Source organism: Stegostoma tigrinum, chromosome 5, assembly GCF_030684315.1.
Source record: "Stegostoma tigrinum isolate sSteTig4 chromosome 5, sSteTig4.hap1, whole genome shotgun sequence".
Lineage (NCBI taxonomy): Eukaryota > Metazoa > Chordata > Chondrichthyes > Orectolobiformes > Stegostomatidae > Stegostoma > Stegostoma tigrinum.
In genome coordinates, this window is record NC_081358.1 from 117,367,590 (window position 1) to 117,392,104 (window position 24,515).

The following is a 24,515-nucleotide window of genomic DNA, read 5'->3' on the forward strand; positions in this document are numbered from 1 at the left end:
ATTCTCCAGCATCTGCAGTTCCCATTATCTCTGATATCATTGAAACCAGTACCTGGCTGTGCGCCAGACCACTGGTTAGTCACTCACTAGCACTCAGCTCTACACTACCTTATATACATTTATATTTATATCAATCACTCCTCTATCAATGGGTAGAGTTTATAAACTATCTTACCCGTGAATGGTAAGAGTAAATTTATTTTCATGTATTAGCTTAAGTATGATCAAGACTGCCAATGTGTAAAATAGAAGTGTTTTGTGTGAATAAAATATGAATCATTTTATACATGGTCTCAAAAGTTATGGACATCCTACTGTCACATTATTTCAGTAAAGCTGTCACTTTATTTCAGCTGACTTCCAGCACCACATTAAGGTTGATCTCCTTAAATACTCATTATTTTCACTCATTATTTGTGGGTGGCAATGTAAACTGGTCACTCTCACCACTGCTAACATTCAGTAGCAATAGCTTTGCACCGCCTACAAGATGCGCTATAGTAACTCATCAAGATTCCCGTGTCAGCACCTTCCAAATCTGTAACCTTTACCGTCTAGAAGGACAAGAGCAGCAGCACACCATCATCTGCAAGTTTCCCCCCTCATCATCCTGACTTGGAAACACACTGCCATTTCTGGGTCAAAATCCTGAATTCCCTTCCTAATGTACCTGTACAGTGAGCACTGGCTCTTCCCATAGATAATGAAAGGCAATATTCATTATAAAGATTAAATTTTTAATTGATGCATGAACAGTCATTGCATTTACATTGAACATACAGGGAAACTCAGTAGTACCTGAACCAAATGGCATGTCTTGTTCACATCAGCTCTACAGTAATAACATTGAAACTATATATTGCAGTACTGTGGAGTGGAGTAAAAGAAGGGGAAACTATGGCAATTCATTCCTTAGGTATTCAGGCTAATTACCAGTAAGCCAAGACTGAAAGGCAACATGTTGGATTAGCAATGAATTTATTGCAATAAGCTGGGTTGATCAGCTCAGTGGGTGACTGGTCAAAAAGCTACTTCAGGAAAAGGTAAGATCACAATCAGATCGCATGGTCTTATTAAATGGCAAAGCAGGCTCAATGGGCTGAATGGCCTACTCCTATCTCTGCTTCTCGTGATCTTAAGATCTACTGCCATGGAGAAGTTTCGAAAGAGAGCATGAATCGAGTACTTCACATAAGTGCAAAAACTGTCCTATGTAAGCTGGCAAAGAAGTGTTCAATACAGGTCTGATGTCAGTTTTGACAAATACTGACAATTTTCTGTTGCTGAAAACAGAGAGGGGTCCGTGTCGTATATCCATCATCATCCAGTTTAAAAATAAATGCGCCTCTGTTTTTAAATGATAAAAAAGTGAGCTCACGTTGCCCTTAACAGCTTTCTCCCTCACCTATAAACCATTGACACAAAGTTTAAGTTAAAAAAAATGACTCCATCAAATAAGATCATTACCTTAGAAGATGTTCAAGTTTAAACTAAGATCTTCTGTAGCATATTCAATGTATATATACTGCACAGATTAAATATTATACAAGTTATCAATTTTTCACCTGCTGCAAGTGGATTTAAATGTCCATTCCCAATGTCAGTGGGGTCCAAACCCTCCTGTTAATAAAATATATTACAATTATATACAGGTAACTTACGCTATTTCATAAAAACTGAAAGAACTCCAGCTGCTGTAAATCAGAAACAAGAACAGAAATTGCTAGAAACGCTCAGCAGGTCTGACAGCATCTGTGAGGAGAAAGCAGAGAATTAACGATTCGGCTCGAGTGAAGGGTCACTCACAGAGAAATCAGAATTAATGAATTAATTCATTTGACCCGACAAACTAACTCTGATTTCTCTCCCAGCTGCTGCCAGATTTGCTGAGCTTTTCCAGCAATTTATATTTTGTTACATTATTCCATGTTTGATAAGACAAAGATATGACCATACAAATGAACCCTGACTTTTATTAATACGTGAAAGCTAGATAATTGTGAATTTTAGCATAGTCAGTCCATGTTCCTGTGTGTTTGTGGATCAATTTCCAGTTATTTTGTTCTGAAATGCCTCTTCAAAGAAAGAAGCAGCTTCAGGAAGAAAATAAAAAGGCACAAGTCTAAACCTCTTTGATAGTTCGTTCCTTGGGTGCTGCTAGCCGAAATTCTGATGCACTTTCCGAGGACATATAAAAGGACTGAGTTTTCCGTTTTAACCTGGCCCGCTTGTTTGCCAGGACCAGACTCCGCCGACTGGAACTTATGATTTCAGAAATGAATTTCTTACAGTCAACACAAACTTCCATCGTGCTCCAGTCCTCCATCAGCTCTTTGGGAAACTCTAGGCTATCGGTTGGTTTCTCTGAAGGTTTGGACACTGACGGAAATCTGTAAAAGATTAAAAGACTTGTGGTAAAGAGGGATGTCTACAGCCACATGTATTTATGTGGCCGGGGTTGTTCAGCACTGGGTCCTGTTGCTCCCCTGAAAATAAGCTCAAAGTTGGTTTCATTGGCAGTGGCATTTCCTCATAATCTCACTTATTAATTCTGATACAGTTGGCTGATAAAACCTCATTATTCTCCTTGTTCTGAAGGCAGAAGGGAAACGAACAGCCCTGAACAACTTGCTGCATGTTTGGTGAACCCTAAACTTCAGGACAAAAGTATTCCCGCTCAATCAATCACAAATTCAAATCATCAATGCCACATATCTGTTATATCTGTTACATTCATCCTATTGTACAAAGGTTTTGATATTATGCTTGACAGCTACACAGAGGCACTCAGTTAATTTAAAATATATGGTAGAAGCACTGGCTGAGACTCTTCACATTTTGTTTTGGTGTCAGAAAAGCCGGCGATTTCTTGCTGAACTGCAGAAAATAATTTACAGTGAGTTCACCTCTTCCCCTACTGCTGCTTTGAGCCCAGTTCAGGGGAAGATCAGACAGATGCAGTTGAATATATAAGATATTTACAAATGAGACCACAATAAGGGACAAGCAGATTACTAAACTAACATTTGGTGCCTTTTTTTAAAAACAGGGAGTGGAGACTTTGGGAGTTGTGTCAATGGAAGGGAGATGTTAAAAAGGGGAATTATGAGCAAAGCCACACTGGAAATTCTGCAGACTGAAAGAGCTATAAAAAGCTACAAATGAATAGAAAAAAAGAGGCCTATTAAAACTAAAAGCAAACTTTTTAAATAACATATTTAAGGGAGTGGTAAAGATGACAGTGTGATGACAGATGCAGGTGAAATTGTAATAAGAGACTAGCAGATTGTTGCCATGAACACTTGGTCCCTGTTTTTACATTGGGATCAAGGAAATTGTATGGATGGAAGAAGGAAGTTATAAAGGGAAATATCCAATGAGCAAAGCCGCATCAGATAAAGGTGAATGTGCAGATGTGCAAGGTGTAATACTTCACATCTGAAAAAGACGTATTTTCTTAACGATGAGGGAGCAGAACAAATACACAAGCAAAAAAAAACCATGAATGAAATATTGACTTCATTTTAAGACAACTGGACAAGTGAGGAAGTGTGACTTCAACTGGACAAATCTTTACTCCAGAAAAACTTGGCTCACCAACCACTTCTATCTGAGCTGCATTAGATAGTTTTACTGTTTTGCAAAGCCTCTGATGTCTGGAAATCTGTGATGTAACATAGTGACTATCGTCGTACACTGCCAGTATTGTCCAACAGTAAACCTATCTTCCTTTACCATCTCAGACCATGTTCACCTTCGCAATATCACCGGCTTCTCCCTCCTGCTGAAACTCTAACTGGAATCCCCTCGCTGTTGAAACTTTGCAATATTACACAGCTTCTACTTCTAACATCTGTAATGGTAAATCCTGTGCAGCCCAGTGCACTTTTCCACATGACCCTCACTGGATTCCGCACAGTAGGCAAGAGAAAAAAGAAAGAACATTTTGGTGATTAGAGTTATTTGTGGTGGGATACAGTTTCCGCCTAATAACACCGTTCAGCTCAGGACAATTTGCCCCAAAGAGGACTAATTGCATCGGAAAAGCTGCAGAATTAGCACAAATTACCTCCAGTACAAACAGAGTCCCTTTCCATTTCCCAATGGCCTTAAACAAAATTTGTACTACAGCTTCCCTATTCTCAAATTTAATTAATCGTCAGGACCCTAGGTTGAACTGGTCTCCATCATCCCATCTGCCAACTGTGTTTGTTTGCCAGTCTTTGAGGAGGTTCCAAAGGAAAAACTGGAACCTTTGGGCACAATAGGAACAATTAACAAACAATAGGAACATTTAAAAAGCTTTAAATTGCAATTGTTTTTTAGTTTAGTTAGAAACACCTGGTTACACACCGGTACATTCCAATTATATCTCAGATTTCCAGAATCTGCAGTAATTTCAAACAGGCTGGAATAGAGTGGACGTTGAGAAGATGTTCCATTTGTAAGAGAGACTAAGACCCGAGGGCACAGGCTCAGAATGAAGGCATAATGCATTAGAACTGAGATGAGGAAGATTTCTTCAGCCAGAGGGTGGCAAATCTGTGGAACTCATTGCTGCAGAAGGTTATGGAGGCCAAGTCATTGAGTGTCTTTAAGACAGAGTTAGCTAGCTTCTTAATTATTAAGGGCATCAAGGGTCATGGGGAGAAGGCAGGAGAATGGGGTTAAGATGCACATCAGCCACAATTGAATGGCAGAACAGACTTGATGGGTCAAATGGCCTAACTGTGCTCCTATATCTTATGGTCCAATAGCCACACATTCTGAACACGTTCCACTCCAACCTTAAGTTCACCTGGACCATCTCTGATACTTCTCTCTCCTTCCTGGACACTTCTGTTTCCATCTCCGGCTACCATCTGGAAACCAATATCCAGATCAAGCCCACTGACTCCCGTAGCTACGTAGAATACACCTCCTCTCACCAAACTTCCTGCAAAAATGCCATCGCCTGTTCCAAGTTCCTTCGCCTCCACCGCATCTGCTCCTAGGATAAGGCATTCCACTCCCAAACATCTCAGATGTCCTCGTTTTTCAAGGACCGCAACTTCCTCCCCTCAGTGGTTGAGAACACCCTCAACCATGTCTCCCACATTTCCCACAACTCATCCCTCACATCCCCTTCCCGCAATACCAACCAAAACAGAATCCCCCTTGTCCTCATGTACCAACCCACCAACCTCCGGATCCAACGCATCATCCTCTGACAATTCCGCCATCTGCAATCCGACCCCACTACCAAAGACATTTTCCTTCCCCACCCTTATCTGCTTTCCAGAGGGACCACTCTCTCCATGACTCCCTTGTCCACTCCACACTCCCTCCCATTCCTGAAATAACATGTCCATCCTGGTCCTCCTGCAGTGCCACAACAATGCCACTCAAAGGTTCCAGGAACAGCAACTCATATTTCGCTTGGGAACCCTGCAGCCCAACGGTATCAATGTGGACTTCACAAGCTTCAAAATCTTCCCCTCCCACAACTGCATCACAAAACCAGCCAAGCTTGTCCCTGCCTCCCTAACTTGTTCTTCCTCTCACCTATCCCTTCCTCCCACCTCAAGCCCCACCCCCATCTCCTACCTACTAAACTTATCCTGCCCCCTTGACCTGTCCATCCTCCCTGGGCTGACTATCCCCTCCCTAACTCCCCACCTACACACACCTTTACTGGCTCCAACCCCGCCTCTCTGACCTGTCTGTCTCCTCTCCACCTATCTTCTCCTTTATCCAACTTCTATCCGCATCTCCCTCTCTCCCTATTTATTTCAGAACCCCCTTCCCCTCCCCCATTTCTGAAGAAGCGTCTGGGCCCAAAATGTCAGCTTTCCTGCTCTTCTGATGCTGCTTGGCCTGCTGTGTTCATCCAGCTCTACACTTTGATATCTCATATTCTCCAGCATCGGCAGTTCCTACTATCTCTGAAATAACTGAGACTGATCTGTTATGCTTTCCTTTTGTACTGAGGAATTGGTGGGGTCCTTTGTACCTGACTAGACTCTTGTGTTGACCATCATGACGACGGCGGCTGCCTGAGAGCCTCTCAGATTTCAATACTTTCCCCTCTTTTGGCGAAGCTGAAGGTCCCAATGAAAAGATTGGAAGATTGCTGTATGGTTTGGAGGGTAGTCGCATCTAAACCACAAACAAAAAATGGATTTCAACAAAAGAGGCGTTTTGATAGATAAAGAACGATGAATACATTCAGATAAAAATATATTGAACGCACCTTTTTACAACACTGGGAGCACACTGGTCTGTGGAAAGATAATCGAGAATTAAAATTGGTTAAGTCATCAAAGAACTTTTTAAAGAATTAATTAACCTGTTGTTGGATTCGGTACTTTGTTTGAGGATTATGTTGCCTATTTTATGAAGTATTTTATTGCTGTGACACACACACACACACACACACACACACACACATACACACACATACACACGTTAAAAAGGTTAGTCTCTTATAGCATTTAAAGAAAAAATTCCATTTGAATTTATCTCAATTTTAAAGTTTTCTCTATGAAATGTAATAATAGAGCTTTACTGAGACAGACTTCATGTCTTTTTTAAGAGATTTAATAAGCAAGAAACTATATACTTCATCAAAATCTTCTAATTTCAGGGAATACAATCCTAATTTGTTTAAAGAAGTGTCATAGAGGATGTGAAGATATTAAATCTGCCCTCTCCACAGAGCTTGCTGGGTTTCGCCAGCACTTTGTTTTATTTCTGATTTCCCAATCTGCAGTATTTTGCTTTTAACTCTAGTTTGTGTAATCTCACTCCCATAATTTATCCCTTGGGAGTTTCTGGTAAATCTACACTGCACTCCCTCTGAGACCAACATATTCTTCCTGAGGGAGAGGCACAGTAACCCCAGTTGTGATCAAACCAGGGTCTTGTTTCACTGAAGCACCACTTCTACCACTTTATGTTCTACTCAGCTAGATAGAAAGGCCAGCATTTCACCAGCCCTTCCCACTCTTTTCTACACCTGAACATGACGTTTAAGAATAAAAAAGACAGGGACAAAGAAAATGATTTTCGCTCAAGCTTCATAAGAACAAGGAATTCTCTTCTACAGGAGGTAGTGGAGGCCTGTCCGTTATAGTTATTCAAGGCCGAGTTGGATAGTTATTGGCAGATAAGAGTCAAGATTTATGGAGGCAAATAGGAAAGTGGAGCTGAGACTTCAACCAGACGAGCCATGATCTTTTTGAATAGTGGGACAGGGTCAGAGCACCAAACAGCCTATTCCTGCTCCTATATTTCAGTCCATGGGTATAGACACAGCCACAGTGCTGTGAGAAAGGGAGTTCCAGGATTTAAGACCAATGACAGTGAAGGAATGGTGATATGCTTCTAGGACAGTAAGTACCTGAGAACAGAACTTGCACGCAATGGAATTCCCATGTATCTGCTGCCCTCGTCCTTCTAGATGGTGGAAGGTGCTATCGGAGGGAGCCTTGGTGAGTTGCTGCAGCTTATCTTGTAGATGGTACACACTGCTGCTGCTCTGTGCCAGTGGAGGAGTGAATGAATGGTGGATGGAGTGCTGATCAAGCAGACTGCTTCATCGTGGATGGCATCAAGTGTTTTGATGTTGTTGGAGTTGCATTCATCCAGGCAAATGAGGAGCATTGTATAACACTCCTGACCTGTGATGTGTTGACGGCAGAGTTGCTTTTGGGAATCAGAAGGTAAACTATTTGCTTCAGGATTACTAGCCTCTGAACCACTCTTGCAGCCACAGTGGTTAGATGGGATGTCTAGTTCAGTTTCCGACCAACAGCAACCCACAGGTGACAGTGAGGCAGTCAGTGATGGTAATAGCATTGAATATCAAGGGGCAGTGGTTAGATTCTCTCTTGCTGGAGATGGTCATTGTGTGGCACGAATGTAATCAGGTTTCACTGCAGTTTGGACATGGACTGCTTCAGTATCTGAGGAGTCACAAATGAACATTGTGGAATCGTTGGTGGAAGCCCTCCTACAGTGATGTTGTTAGGCTAGGATGAATGGCCTCTTGTGACCACAATAATCTTCCTTTGTGCCAGATATGGGACTAACCAGTTTTAGAGATATCCCCCAAGTCCTACTGTCTTTGCTACATGTATATTATTAATAAACAGAGTGAATTCTGAGGCGCCAACACAGATCTCAATGGCATGCTGCTAATGCCTTATGTCCTGTCAATTTTTACAGCATGCCACTACCCCTACTGTCTTCTGCTGTTCAGTTAGTTCTCTAACTAGCTCAACAATTTGCATTCCATTTGGTGACAAACAACTTTAGCTAACCCACAGTGTCTTCTGAGGGACTTTATCAATTGCTTTTTGGAGGTTTTTATGGGTAACAGAATAAGAAATTCCCACATACATTGAATTTTTTTGGAGAAGTGACTAAAACATACGGTTCACCAGGCATCACTTCCCTTCTCCCAATAATTTCTTCTTCTGTCTGATCAGCTGAAAATTTGTCATTCATTCTATCTTTAATCATTGCCTCTTGTGATTTCCCAGCAACATGTATTAGTCTAACTACTTGCCTGTCATTTACCAGGATCTGTGCTATTTCTTGCATTTTTGTGTATTTCCAGTTTCAAATTTATGCCAACTCAGTGCCCTGATCCTGCTTTCTCCAAATATCCTGTGATCCATGTAGCCTTACGAATTACATCCAACTCCTTCTTGAAAAACATTCAACGCTTTTGCCTCAATGGTTTTCTATTGCAGAGAATTCCACAGACTCACCACTCTCTGCGGGAAGAAATTTCTGCTCATCTCAGTCTTGAATGATGTACCCCATATCCTTAGACTGTGATTCTGGCCTGGATTCTCCAGTCACTAGGAGCATCCTTCTTGTGTCTACTATGTCTAATTGAGTCAAAATGTATGTATGTTATGAGATTTCCCCGTTATTCTTCTTCCTGCAGTGAATATAGTCCTAACCATTCCAATTTCTCCTCATATATGTGTTCCACCATGCTAGGATTCAGTCTGGTAAATCTTCAGTACATTCCCTTTATAGCCTGAACATCGTTCTTCTGATAGGAAGACCAAAACCACACACGATTCCCTAGGTGTGGTCTAACCAAGACCCTGTATAACTGTAGCAAGACATCTCTCCTCCTGTACTCGGATCCTTTCCCCATGAAGACCATTTGCCTTCTTTACCACCTGCTACATCTGCTTGCTTACTCTTAGGTATTGATGTACAAGGAAACCCAGGTCTTGTTGCACCTTCCCCTTTCCTAACCAATTGCCATTCAGATAATAATCTGCCTTGCTGCTTTTGCTACCAAAGTGTGTAACTTCATGTTTATCCACATTATATTTCACCTGCCACACATATACCTCTCACTCAACTGATCCAAATCACACTGAAGCATCTTTACATCCTCCTCACAGCTCGCTCTCCCAACCAGCTTTGGGTTATCTGCAAACCTGGAGATATTACATTTAGTCTCCTCATCTAAATTATTATTATACATTGTAAATTGTTGGGGTCCAAGCTCTGATCCCTGTGGTACCCCACTAGTCACTGGCTGCCACTTGGGTAATTACCCATACCCACTGACTTGTTGTTTCCTGCCTGCCAACCAGTCCTCTAGCAAACAGAGTTCTGGACCTGGAGGAGTATAAACTGGCTCAGTATCATACCTCATTATTTCTGAAGGGCTCCCTCTTATACTGGGCTACTTTTTTAAAAACCTGTTACGAGTTGATTCCTGACTCGAATAAACATTTCACACGCTCTTCCACATTGAAGGGTATGGGTGAGTAACTGGATGATAAGGAAAACAAGAAAGCTGGACAAAGGAACATCGAAGAGGAGCACAGTGACAAACCTTTTACAAAATTGGCAAGTGTATGACCAGGTGAAGATCGAGAATCTCTTTGTTCGGCAGCAGAAACACAACTGCAGAGAGACAGCAATAAGGATGTGTAGATTAATACAACACAACAGCATGAGATAATTCACATAACCACGGCTGTAGCCATTGTAAACTCTACTAGGTACATTTATATATTTTGTAAAAACAAAAGCATCAAGATATTGATTCACCCACTGAGTAAACACTGGCCTGGAAATTCGATTGCTCAACAGCCGCTTTTGAGCATCCAAAGGGCCTCTCAACAAAACGGGCAACTGAGACCTGCAAGGTCATAACCTCCAGAATCTTCCCAGTCACACGCTTTGGGTGGGGACGTAGGAAAAGCGGGACTCTACACACGAAAGTTTGGCTGCAGGTGTGGTGTAGGCAAGAAGGTTTCAGATTCCTGGGACACTGCTTCTGGCCTATTGAGACTTATGTTGACATATGTCAACATAAATGCATTATCTGATAAAGATGTGAATGGGAATGAAAAATGAAGCCTCTGAAAATCAAAAAAAAATGCCCTTGAGGGAAGAAATATCTCAACAGCCCTCGAGTTAAAAAATACTTTGGCCCGTGCCTCCAGTTATCGTTAGATGTATGGTTGGTGCTGAGGACCAGTGAATTACCAATGCTGTAAGCCTTGCACAATAAGGATACAGGACAGTCAAGTTTACCATGGCGATGGGAAAGCTTTAAAAAGGATACTCTGGGACAAAAGTATCAGTCGCTTGTCAAGTAGGATACCCATCAGAGGTTTCTTAGAAATAAATCATGTTTAACAAATATGGTTGAAATTTTTGATGAGGTAGCAGAGAGGGCTGATGAATATAAAGTAGTTGATGCTGAGCACATGAACTTCCAAAAGGTGTTTGACAAAAGACCCATATTAAATAATAAAGAAAGATGTAGCATGGATATGAAATTGGCTCAGCGACAGGAACAGAGTAATGGTGAACAACTGTCTTTTGGTCTGGAGGAATGTGTATAATGGGGCTTCCCAGACATTGGTGCTTTTCTTGATCCTGCTCACGACCTAGATTTGAGTGTAAAGGTAAAAATATCCAAACTGGCAAAATGACTTGAAACTTGGAAGTGTTGCAAAGTGTGAGAAAGGCACGTTACATTTCAAGATGACATGGACTGGTGAATGGAATGGACAGAAAATTGATAGATGAAATTTAATGCTGAAAAGCGGAGGAAAAGAGGCAACATAAAACAAAGGATACAATTTTAAAGCTGGCACAGAAACACAGGGAGCTGAGTGTAAAGTGACAGGATAGTTTGAGGAATTGGTTAATAATGCAGAGGGGATGTTGAGCTTTATTAACAGGGCACATAAATTACAAAAGGAAGGATGGTGAACCTGTATTAATGTTACTTAGAACTCAGCACTGTGCCCCACTTGTTTACTCTACCTCAAGGAGAATGTGAAAAGGTTAGAGAGCTCCAATTTTATGGCAATGGTTTGGGATGAGGGCCACCAGTTACACAGATAGACTGGAGGAAGCTGGGCTGTTCTCCTCAGAGAATACAGAGGGAAGATTTGATTTAAATATTTGATCTTGGCTCACTACTGTCTTCCCAACAGTAATTAGGGAATGGGCAATAAACGGTAGTCTAGCCAGAGATGTCAACTTCCTAAGAATGAATGATCAAAGCCATCAAAATCATGAAGGGTCTGAATAAATTAGAGAAACAATTCCCATTGGTGACAGGAACGAGAGTTGACTGATTTAAGTTGGATGGCAAAGGATTAAAGATGGCACAAGGGAAAATGTTTTTCAGTAGTGAGTAATTAGGGTGTGGGAAACACCAGGTCGAGCCAATTATGGCTTTCAAAAGAAGACCTGATTATTATCTGAAAATAATGACAAAAACAGCATTACAAGCAAAGGACAGGAGTGTGGGACTGACCAAGTTACTCTGTGAGACAGCAGTCATGGACACAAGAGATCGAATGGCCCGTTTCATACTGGAGGACCGCAGACCAAGGAACTTTCAACTTCTTTTCTTAGGTCAGTCTCCCAATGGGAGCATGCCTACCCTGTATAGGTGGGGCAGCACAGAGATGAGACCAATAACTGAAAGCCCAAGACTAATCATCTGAAGGCATAGGTGTAAATCCACAGCTGCAACTGGGGAATGCTCGTTCAGTTCATTGAATCATAGCACAGTAACACAAAGCTCAAATGTGCAATGGTTACAAAGATTGTTACACAAAGCCAATTCGTGGCCATTTGGGAAGGAAATCTGACATCTGAGATACAGGCTACTAGACTAGGTGGGACTGAGGTTCACAAGGAAGAGGTATTAGAAATCCTTCAGAGTGTGAAGATAGATAAGTCCCCTGGGCCGGATGGGATTTATCCTCGGATCCTCTGGGAAGCCAGGGAGGATATTGCAGAGCCTTTAACATTGATCTTTAACTCGTCATTGTCTACAGGAATAGTGCCAGACGACTGGAGGATAGCAAATGTAGTTCCCCTGTTCAAGAAGGGAAGTAGAGACAACCCTGGTAATTATAGACCAGTGAGCCTTACCTCAGTTGTTGGTAAAGTGTTGGAAAAGTTTATAAGAGATAGGATTTATAATCATCTAGAAAAGAATAATTTGATTAGGGATACTCAGCACGGTTTTGTGAAGGGTAGGTCGTGCCTCACAAACTTTATTGAGTTCTTTGAGAAGGTGACCAAACAGGTAGATGAGAGTAAACCGGTTGATGTGGTGTATATGGATTTCAGCAAGGCGTTCGATAAGGTTCCCCATAACAGACTATTGTACAAAATGCAGAGGAATGGGATTGTGGAAGATATAGCAGTTTGGATCAGAAATTAGCTTGCTGAAAGAAGACAGGGGGTGGTAGTTGATGGGAAATGTTCATCCTGGAGAGCAGTTACTAGTGGTGTACCACAAGGGTCGGTGTTGGGTCCACTGCTGTTTGTCATTTTTATAAACGAACTGGATGAGGGCGTGGAAGGATGGGTTAGTAAATTTGCAGACAACACTAAGGTTGGTGGAGTTGTGGATAGTGACGAAGGATGCTGTAGGTTGCAGAGAGACATAGATAAGCTGCAGAGGTGGGCTGAGAGGTGGCAAATGGAGTTTAATGCAGACAAGTGTGAGGTGATGCACTTTGGTAGGAGTAACCGGAAGGCAAAGTACTGGGCTAATGGTAAGATTCTTGGTAGTGTAGATGAGCAGAGAGATCTCGGTGTCCATGTACACAGATCCTTGAAAGTTGCCACCCAGGTTGACAGGACTGTTAAGAAGGCGTACAGTGTTTTAGCTTTTATTAATAGAGGGATCGAGTTCCGGAACCAAGAGGTTATGGTGAGGCTGTACAAAACTCTGGTGCGGCCGCACTTGGAGTATTGTGTACAGTTCTGGTCACCGCATTGTAAGAAGGATGTGGAAGCTTTGGAAAGGGTGCAGAGGAGATTTACTAGGATGTTGCCTGGTATGGAGGGAAGGTCTTACGAGGAAAGGCTGAGGGACTTGAGGCTGTTTTCGTTAGAGAGAAGAAGGTTGAGAGGTGACTTAATTGAGACATATAAAATAATCAGAGGGTTAGATAGGGTGGATAGGGAGAGCCTTTTTCCTAGGATGGTGACGGCGAGCACGAGGGGGCATAGCTTTAAATTGAGGGGTGAAAGATATAGGACAGATGTCAGAGGTGGTTTCTTTACTCAGAGAGTAGTAAGGGAATGGAACGCTTTGCCTGCAACGGTAGTAGATTCGCCAACTTTAAGTACATTTAAGTTGTCATTGGACAAGCATATGGATGTACATGGAATAGTGTAGGTTAGATGGGCTTCAGATTGGTATGACAGGTTGGCACAACATCGAGGGCCGAAGGGCCTGTACTGTGCTGTAATGTTCTACGTTCTATGTTCTTTACCCAGCCTAGCTCATGACTGCAGACTAGAGAAATGCAACAAATACCAATGATAGTTACACGATGTGTGTTAAAATTGGGTGAATGGAAATCCTATCAGAGGGTGTAGGTTTTTCAGAAGTCTTAGTTAGTGACACATCAGGAGACAGCAAAGAGGTTTCAGAACCGCAGAAGCCAAACGCCAGGTCAGGGAAGCTTCTAGGTCTGCAGAAAGACAGCGGGTGAAAAGCTGTGTGGAATTTTACACTTCTGCTCCGACACAGGGAGCACTACAATGACAAAATCTGCAAATGAGAATATGGGGATCAGATGATCGATATGGCTGCTTTCTCTTTCTTAACTGCCTGGGAGCTGAACAATCCCTTTCCATGTTTAAAGTGTTTTATGAAACTCAACATGCAATATGTTTATTCATACAGACACCAAACCTTTTTCTTTATTGATAAAACAATCCTGTGTTTGTTTCAGCAGAACAGAACAGGCAATAAACGGTAGCCTAGCCAGAGATGCCAACTTCCTAAGAACGAATGACCAAAGCCATCAAAATCATGAAGGGTCTGAATAGATTAGAGAAACAATTCCCATTGGTGACAGGATTGAGAGCTGACTGGTTTAAGTTGGATGGCAAAGGATGAAAGATGACACATGGGAAAGGGTTTTTCAGCAGAAACAAACACCCAAAAAAGCATCAGAGATCTAGGCCCGAAATGTCAGCCTTCCTGCTCCTAAGATGCTGCTTGGCCTGCTGTGTTCATCCAGCTCCACACCTTGCTAACCCAAAAAGGCACGATCTGCGCCAATACTGGTGGGATTACAAATACAGAATCACGTGGCTTGAACCAAGTGAATGAATTGCCAGGCATCTAAGGTAACAACATTTAATTTATTTTGCTGTTAATTTTTTAAAATTGGGATGTGGGCATTGCTGGCTGGGCCAGTATTAATTGCCTAAAAAGCAGATAAGAGTGATATGTAATGTCTCTGGACATGGAAAGGGATATTCGTGAACCAGGTGAATTTTTAATGTCAATTGCTACCTGGTCACCCTTAGACAAACTTTTTATTGGATTTGAATTTTACCAAGCTATGGTGGGATTTGCACCCGTGTCCCCTGAATATTAGCATGGGGCTCTGGGTTATTAGTTCAGTACGTTACCATAAGATCTCCCTTAACGCACTCCAACTTTTATACGAAGTGTATGCTAAGCTTTACCCAAGACCTACTGGTCCCTGCTTTACCCACTGGTCAATATCACCCGTTAATTGTTTCAGCTCAGTCATTGCTCTCACTTTTTGTTTAGGTTTCAGTAAAACTGCTATTTGAAGCTAACTTAACAGATTCCATTTGATGACATGGAGAACCAAAACAACAGCTTCACGAATGAAACCACTCACTTCCTGGGTAACTTCCACCACATAAAATTTATTATTAGATCAATTTTCGTGGAATGAAAAGTTTCTGAGTCATGGATCTCTCGATTGTGACACACAAAAAAAGGAGGAAATATTTGCAGATGCTCAAACATTGCATGGAATACTCACACACCCTAGTTAACGGCATGTAACTTTTAGGGAACTAAAGTATTTCACATTTCTTTTTGGAATGATAAGCATATGACAGGGATGCTAAATTCAAATGATGAGCACTCCCTCTTTTGAAGTTGCAATCACTTGATTTTTGATCTGATTTTTAGGCACCCATGAAGAAAGGACTAAATATCGACATCAGAAAATATCTGGAATCAGTACCTCACTTTCCCTCTGATTGGTCCTCAGAAAATAACAGAGCATTGCATTTCTTTTCTCTCCCGTTTTCTAATAAAAAGTGGATCCAGGTAGTCATCATTGGTAATCACTCACTAATGAGTATGACTGTCCACCCAGGAAATTTGTGGTTCTGGGATCTGTGGGTCCTTGCTCAATCCCAGAGCCACATTTCCCCCTGACCTATTTGGCACATGTTTCCAAGAACTGGAATTGGTTCTTGGCCCTGAGATCATTGATATTCCTTTCTCCAGTTGATCTTCTGTACTTCCTCCTGCTGCCGGTGTTCTCAAAGAATTGTATCCCTTCATACCGGTTCAATGGTGAAGCCTGAAATCTGGGGCAATCCCACCTTGGCTGTTTGCAAGAGGCCCGGAGGCATTTCACGACCATTTGGTGATTTGTTAGCTGTTGAGAGAGCACCCATTCCTGGGAAGGACAAGATCCCTCCGATAATTGAGGGGCCAGCAGATCTTCAGTGTCAACAATGCTTCTGGTGCAGGTGGGACTTGAACCCACGTCCCCTGGCCCAGAGGTCGAGACACTTACCACTGTGCAACAAGAGCCCAACGATACTACTGAAGACAACTGAGCTTCTAACATGCTCCAATGTCATTAATTATTTACTTAAATTTGGGGGGTGATCAGGTGTATTATCGCTTTGACCCTGGGGTTAGGCTGGAAAGGGGGTGAGCTGGCCAGGCTGACTATTTTTCCAGCTGATGGGGGGCATGTAATATCAGGCCCAGGAGCTTTCCCTTGCCATTTTACAAACCTCTAGAATATCCCTTGGATAAATCGCAAGTCATTCAGGGAGAGCCAATTCAGAATTCTGGATGTGGCAAGAGGCAACAAAGGAACTGTGGAGGATATCGGGAAAGGACAAGCTTCTGTAAGTCTAACTTTAACATTACATACTATTTTAAGTTCTACTTACATAGCAATAACATTAACTTTTAACCTATGAGGTAGGCAGTTCTATAAAGTAGTTCTGAAACACTGGCTCAGTGCTGCTGTGGCAGTGGAAATACAATTGCATTGCAAGACACAGTGAGCCAGGCATTGTTCAAGCGATTGCTGGGAGCTGCAGTTTTTAATATTCTCCTTCCAGCTTCACGTATTGTGGAAGGTAAACATTCGCTCCTGCCCATTTTGGGGCATGCTTCACTCAGAATGCTGCCAGCAATCACATCCGACACTGGAACACAGGGCCTGCGACAGGCCTTGGCCTCCAGGCCTGTACAAACAAAGGACTCAACACCGATATCAAGTGGCTGCACCAAACAACCACAGGAGTTTTTTAAACTTGAAAATGGTGTGAGGTGTATAATTTATCAGAATGAACACGAGACTCTATTTTGAAGCCTTTAGTTTTTCAGCCCAATCCAATGTCAAGGCCATAGTGTCAAATACATGGGCTAGTTAACCCCCTCCCCACTTCCTACAGTGTAAATAAAGGCTTCGGAGCAGGATAAAAACAAATAAATGCAGCATGTTTTTAAAAAAAAATGTTTAAAATAAAAATCATGAAGTCATTGTGAGGAATAATGAAAGATGTTGTGAAACTTGAAAAGGTTCAGAAAAGATTTACAAGGATGTTGCCAGAGCTGGAAGGTTTGATCTACAGGGAGAGGCTGAATAGGAGTGTTGGAGGCTGAGGGGTGACCTCATAAAAGTTTATAAAATCATGAGGGGCATAGATAGGGTGAATGGCCAAGGTCTTTACCCTAGGGTGGAGTCTAAAACTAGAGGGCATAGGTTTAAGGTAAGAGGGGGAAGATGTAAAAGGGACCTGTGGGGCAACATTTTCATGCGGCGCGTGGCACGTGTATGGAATGAGGTGCCTGGATGCTGGCACAATTACATTTAAAAGACATCCGGACAGGTTGATAAATAGGAAGGATGGAGAGGGATATGGGCCAAATACTGGCAAATGGGACTAGATTAATGTAGAATATATGGTTGGCACTGATGAGTTGGAATGAAGGGTCTGTGCTGTAGAGCTTTATGACTCTAACTGCCAACCTGCTGGAAACGGATTTGTTCAAAAGGCTAAACAAACCTTTCCTTTCTTCAGGGCAGTGTAGACGTCCTTGTACTGCTGGTACTTTTCTAGTTCTGCTTTCACTAAGACCTGTCTGATATGCATCACTTCCTCCACTGTCAGTGCCAGACACTCCACAGGGTAACAGAACTCCTCCTGGAACAACACAAATATCCAAATGAGCTGCCAACCAATCAGGTACCTGTTAACATTGTTAGTTTCATTGGCTTGTGATTTAAATTTCAGAAATATAAATAATTTAGAAATAAGATCAGGAAGGTGAATAACAGATTCATGGGCACCAGTAATTGTCTCAGAGGAGAACACATATGTGAACACAAACACAAGCGCAAGCAAAGAAGTTAAGAAACTTTAGCTGATTTTTAAAAAAGGTTTGAAGAACACAATTGAATATGTCAAAAGTTTTTCTCATGTTCAATAGGGAGTTTGAGCACAGTGTCAGCGACCTTCCCAAGTTTCCTTTAGTATCCTTTAGTAGAGTTTATTGCAGCTGTTTGAAATTTAGCATTCCTGTATCTGACCTGATGAGTAAATGTAGGTAAGTTTTGAGAGTGGGGTTCCACAGGGCTCTGTCCTTGGGCCTCTACTGTTTGTAATTTTTATTAATGACTTGGATGAGGGGATTGAAGGATGGGTCAGCAAGTTTGCAGACGACACAAAGGTCGGAGGTGTCGTTGACAGTGTAGAGGGCTGTTGTAGGCTGCAGCGGGACATTGACAGGATGCAGAGATGGGCTGAGAGGTGGCAGATGGAGTTCAACCTGGATAAATGCGAGGTGATGCATTTTGGAAGGTCAAATTTGAAAGCTGAGTACAGGATTAAGGATAGGATTCTTGGCAGCGTGGAGGAACAGAGGGATCTTGGTGTGCAGATACATAGATCCCTTAAAATGGCCACCCAAGTGGACAGGGTTGTTAAGAAAGCATATGGTGTTTTGGCTTTCATTAACAGGGGGATTGAGTTTAAGAGTCGTGAGATCTTGTTGCAGCTCTATAAAACTTTGGTTAGACCGCACTTGGAATACTGTGTCCAGTTCTGGGCGCCCTATTATAGGAAAGATGTGGATGCTTTGGAGAGGGTTCAGAGGAGGTTTACCAGGATGCTGCCTGGACTGGAGGGCTTATCTTATGAAGAGAGGTTGACTGAGCTCGGTCTCTTTTCATTGGAGAAAAGGAGGAGGAGAGGGGACCTAATTGAGGTATACAAGATAATGAGAGGCATAGACAGAGTTGATAGCCAGAGACTATTTCCCAGGGCAGAAATGGCTAGCACGAGGGGTCATAGTTTTAAGCTGGTTGGTGGAAAGTATAGAGGGGATGTCAGAGGCAGGTTCTTTACGCAGAGAGTTGTGAGAGCATGGAATGCGTTGCCAGCAGCAGTTGTGGAAGCAAGGTCATTGGGGTCATTTAAGAGACTGCTGGACATGTATATGGTCACAGAAATTTAAGGGTGCATACATGAGGATCAATGGTCGGCACAACATTGTGGGCTGAAGGGCCTGTTCTGTGCTGTACTGTTCTATGTTCTATGTTCTAACTCCCTTCTCAGTATTATTTTAGTTGCATTTTACAATTTTTCCGAGAACTCTGATTCTTAAATGAAATTTCCTTTTATTTCACAAAATGACAACCTCATAATAAAACTCTCCAGCTTTTCTCATGGGTGATAACTGCTGAGCTTGGAATTAGCAACCGGAAGGGGATGGGGCAGGTAGGGATGGGGCAAGTAGGGATGGTGAAGAAAAGAGGTAAGAATGAAGATATAATAAGCAGAAAACTCTGCCCAGTTCTGTATCAAATAGGGTGATTTATACTGTGTGTGTGTGTGTGTGTGTGTTTGTGCGGGGGGGGGGCCTCCCCTTCCCACCCTGGAAAGTACTGCAGCTAACTCTGTTTACAATATTTATCATCATGTCCTGCCTGGTGATCTGAAAATAAAATGCCTTCACATGTTCCCTGTAATCAGGTGTGGGATATCACAGAATTGTTACAGTGCAGAAAGTGGCTATTTGACCCATGATGCCTGTGCCATTTCTACTCCCTCATGCCAATCACCTGTCCTTTTCCACATATCTTCTAGTCAACAAAACCAAAGTCGTTCTGTTTCAGTCAGGCGCAGAAATGGTCTGAGAATGATCCTCTCTGTGGGGCAATACCTGTCCCCCTCGCCAACATGTGAACTCTGGAAGAATAGTTCATCACTTAGCCTCCTGCTGTCAAGTTCCCCTGCCCTGACATTTCTATTGGTGGTCTTACTGCATCAATGAGGAAGAGAACAGGCTCCTTATTGCCTGATTGGCTGGTTCCTGACCGTGCAGTCAGACCCCTGCCCCTACTTTACTACCTGATAATGTACAAAATAAAAATAGAACCTTTTTTTTAGAAGCAATGGATTGATTTTGCTGCTGGTTTGCTCTTAGAGTGTCTGCAAAATCAATCTTTAATTACTGGAAACCTCAGAGCAATGGTGGAGCTTTGACAAACCTGGTTCTTCACTGTTCTCCAGCAAACACAGTTGAGACCTATAATTTTGACCTGCCCTTTCATTATTTTTAAGAATTGAAAGGGCTGGACAGATTTTACAGATTACTGTGTGCTGCCTGAGTAGATAACTCAGATCATAACTATCCACTCTTCTTCAAAGTGATTGGTAAGTTTGCCAGGAAGGGAAAAGAAATGTGCAGTTTAGCTCAGATGTGAGATCTGAAGAGAGTGGAATCTGGGGGTGCTACTGTGAGACTGAGAAACCTAGATTCAGGTACTTTTTAACTTTACCTTTGTTTTTACAACCTAGGCCGCCTAGATCCTTTCAGGTGGAAAGTCTCAAAGACTTGCATTTATATGGCCCATTTCACAACCATCAGATATCTCAAAATGCTTACAGGCAATGAAGTGTTTATTTTTGTATCTGTCCGAGGGAACGTGGACATGGCTGGATAGGCCAACTTGTATTGCCTTCTCAGTTGTTGTGCTGTAGTTATTGGTGTAATATAGGAGCACAGCAAGTGGTCTCACTCGTGGGTTGCATATTGGTCAGGGCATGGGGATAACCTCCCTACTCCTTTTTGAAACACTGCCAAGGGATCAGTGATGTTCACCTGAGAGGGTCTTAGTTTAACCATGAAAGACGGCATGTCAGAGGGTACAGCACTACCCTGGCATGGCACCAACTGCCTAGAATGGGACTTGATCACAAGCTGTTTCACAAGGTCAAAGTGCATGTGAGTTAGGCCATGGATGTGTGTTTGTGTGTATGTGAGTGAGACGGAGAATGTGTGAGTGAGACAGAGAATGTGTGAGTGAGACAGAGAATGTGTGAGTGAGAGAGAGAGAAAAACAGTGTTTTTATGAGTGTGCAAGTGCGAAGGCAATTGTCAGTATGCGAGAATGTGCATCTGTGTGTGTGTGTGTGTGTGTGTGTGTGTGTGTCTGTGTGTCTGTGTGTCTGTGTGTGTGTGTGTGTGTGAGAAAAACTGTATGTTTACATGAGAGTGAGGTGAGTGCGAGCGAGTGTGTGCCTGTGAGTGTGCATCTGTGCGTGCGTGTATGGTTATTTACTGATAGCTTGTAGTGCGTGCGGGTGCACGGGGGGTGCGGGGTGTGCAGGGTGTGGTGTGTTTACTGACAGCTTGTTGGGCTGAGAGGAAACATTTATGACCTTTTAAACCCACAAGAAGTTCTGCAAAGAGAATTAATACATCGTTTCAATAACCCAGACAGGCTCCTCCAACCTACCATTAAACAAAAACAGTGCAAACAAACACTGTTTAATAAAAATTGTTGATAATGTGAATATTCCATACGTAGAAAGGCAGAGGATTGAGACACTGTAGATTGACAAATCACAGACAGGGAAAACACTGCCATAAAGACATCGTACAATGTGCTCACGCATCATTTCCTCAAGTTGATTAGTGTTTAATTTCTTTACCTGTTAACCAGAGGGCGAGAAATCAAGTTTCAAACTCTGAACGTGGCTGTAGGCCTCAAAACACTTACACTTGAGCAGTTCAACACTTTAATGTTAAAGCAACAAAAAGCTCAGCTCTGTTCCACTCAACTACATTCAATGAAAAGAATAAGGGGAGATTTAACCCAAACCTTTCCAATTTATCCTTTCAATTATTGTCTTTGATATTAAGGAAATCTGACCCTCTGGGATCCATCACCTTATTCCAATTTACTTGAGAAACCCAAGCAGAGATGTTGGCTATGAAGGGGGAGTGGGTGGACAATTCAATAATTGGATCATGTTTCTTGGCACACAGCACTTTAAGCAAAACACAATTGAGAAATAGCTAATGTTAGACACCATCATCTCGCCCTCTGAAAAGTTAAATCAGCAAAGAAAGAATAAAATCAGTGTCAATCAGAAATGGTGGAACCATCAAAGCGGATAGTAGCAATCTTAGTAATGCAATCTGGTATTGCTTTTGGTACAAAAGCGACAGTGATCCAGTTTGGTTATTTAAAAGGAGTACGTCAGAGACGATGAAACAGCAAACCTTTGGTGTTTTCCACCTGCTGGTAAAGACTCCCTCACACAGAACATACACAGCCCCCACCAAACCAAACATGGCGGCTTCCAGCGGGCAAGAATTGAGCATGGAGACTGTTTGCATGCTGGGGATAAACAGTTGGTGGCTCATCCAAGGTAATAAACTGCTTAGCCTGGACACCTGGACAACACATAGATGGTTACAATGGAAACTTGCATGGGGATTCTCCGTCGGAACCACAAACAAATAAACCGCAAATCTTATTTCCCACCAAAGCCGTACATTTCAGCATCAATAAGGATGAAATCAATATGCGTTGGTCATGACCATTTCTAATGAATTTAAGAAAGCACAGGTGGTTTGAAATTTTGACAGGGACTTTCAGAACATCTCTGAAATGAGCAGAAACATGCACCAGGTTTGCACTGGCAATGTGTCTGATTGTTCCCAGTTACTTGTACTGTTGTAATAAGGTGTGGAGCTGGATGAACACAGCAGGCCAGGCAGCATCAGAGGAGCAGGAAGGCTGATACTTCAGGTCTGGGCCCCTCCCCAGAAAATACCTTTTCTGGATAGAAGTCCAGACCTGGAGCATCAGCTTTCTTGCTCCTCTGATGCTGCCTGGCCTGCTGTTTTCTTCCATCTCCACATTTTGTTATCTCAAACTCCAGCATCAGCAGTTCCTCTATCTCTACTTGTACTGTTGGCCTGGTTCACTCATCAGCAATCATATCTCTAAGCCACACAGTGTTGTAAGCTCAAGACTCACATGAAGTTATTTTAAGGCAACACATGTTCTGTCAGGTTAAGTGAATCTAGGAGGTCCCATAGCATTATCTGACTCTCAGTGCTGACCAAAACTGTTCCTTTAAAGTACACCACCAGAAGATGAACATATTGTGGTAATTTTGTCTTTGAAGTGAAATGAAATAAATGATGCCTGCTGCTCATGGTGGCCTTCCCCTTAACGGCTAGATCGAATGAAAAGTAGCCAACAGCTCTTGGATTTGTGTGCAAATATGATTAAACTCTGCATTCCATACACACTCGACGTTGGGCCTTCAACACTGTTCGGAGGAGCTCAACACAAACTTTAGATGCCAAACTGAGGTGGGAGCATTGCTAATGGGTACCAGGATACCCACGATTCTGTCACTGGTAGACCGAGGAATTTCTGAGATCTAACTCCCTTCACCCCATTCCCACCCAACCACTAACCTGATAATATTCACAACCTGGTCAGTGGGTGTGGCAGGAGGCTATTACCCGGGGCACCAGGGCTAGCAATTCCCAACATAACCCAAGTGGTAAAACTAAATCAATTGGGACTATTCCCAATAAAACTGTGGTTGTTGGGAGTTTAAAACTGAAACAGAAATAGTCTGGTAGCACCTGAGAGCAAAGTAGAAGTGCATGATATAAGACGAGTCTGGAAATGTCCAGGTGGCATGGAGGAAGACGCATTTATTAAATGTTTTCTTAAACATTCACTGCTTTACAAAGAATGATCCTTGCTTTGGAGTGTAACTAAAGCCGCCATTCCCTTTCTATTCACTTCTTTCTGCACTTGCTCTCTATGCTCAACTTTCTTCACAAAACAAGTTCTATCTGCCAACTTTGTGCCCCTTTATCACCCTCCTTTTCGTATTCCCCTCAATGTATTCCAAAATCGAACATAAGAGCTAGGAGCAGGAATAGCCAAATTCAACCCTCAAGCCTTTTTCACCATTTAATATGAGCATGGCTGATCTCACCTCGGCCTCAACTCCACTTCATATAACCCTTTAATCTGTCACTAATTAAAAATCCATCTCCTCCAGTGTCCCAGCATGCACCATGCTCTGGGATAGTGAGTTCTTCACCATCACGACTCTGTAATTTCTCCTCATTTCCATTTGAAAACTTCTACTCTTTGTCCTAAAACTATGATCTCTCATCCTTAATTGCTCTACATCAGGAATCATCCTTTCTACATTTACATTGTCAGTTTCCCTTGGTATCCCAAATGCATCAATCAGATCGCGTCTCATTATTCAAAACAGGATAGGCCTTAACTGCTCAATGTCCCCTCATAAGACAAATCCTTCATCTCTGGAATCAATCTAGTGAACCCCCTCCTTTATTCCCAATAAAACTACATAAATACTTAGGTGTGATTGTACTGACACCTTGTACAGTTCCAACATTCACTTCCCTCCTTTTGTACTCAATTCCTTTAACAATGACTGCATAAATTCCAACTGTCTTTCTTATTACCAGCTTTGCCTGGATACTGCCATTCATGCTCACCTGTTTTGCAGTAGAATTTAACTAAGAGCATGTATTGAGTAGGAAACTGCCCAGTAGAGTCAGCAAGGGGCCACTGCAATTTTAAATGCAAGAATAGGGCTTTTAGCCTCAGCAATCC

The 24,515-nt window shown here is 42.4% G+C and overlaps 1 protein-coding gene across 5 annotated transcripts in view; it reads right to left on the reverse strand.

Moving 5' to 3' along the window:
* Nucleotides 1-716: 716 nt before the first annotated feature.
* LOC125452103 (protein spire homolog 1-like) overlaps nt 717-24,515 on the reverse strand; it is a 200,606-nt gene continuing 176,807 nt past the window's right edge. For 2 of the 5 annotated variants that reach the window (XM_048530105.2, XM_048530104.2), the window contains 6 exons: nt 22,115-22,288; nt 17,608-17,745; nt 9,854-9,924; nt 6,233-6,260; nt 5,993-6,138; nt 717-2,390 (listed from right to left, as the gene is read on the reverse strand). In XM_048530105.2, the coding sequence (XP_048386062.1) occupies nt 2,123-2,390; nt 5,993-6,138; nt 6,233-6,260; nt 9,854-9,924; nt 17,608-17,745; nt 22,115-22,288 (825 nt within the window). In that variant the 3' untranslated portion in view covers nt 717-2,122. The remainder of the gene's footprint in view (nt 2,391-5,992; nt 6,139-6,232; nt 6,261-9,853; nt 9,925-17,607; nt 17,746-22,114; nt 22,289-24,515) is intronic. The other 3 variants (XM_048530108.2, XM_048530106.2, XM_048530107.2) reach the window with 2 other exon arrangements.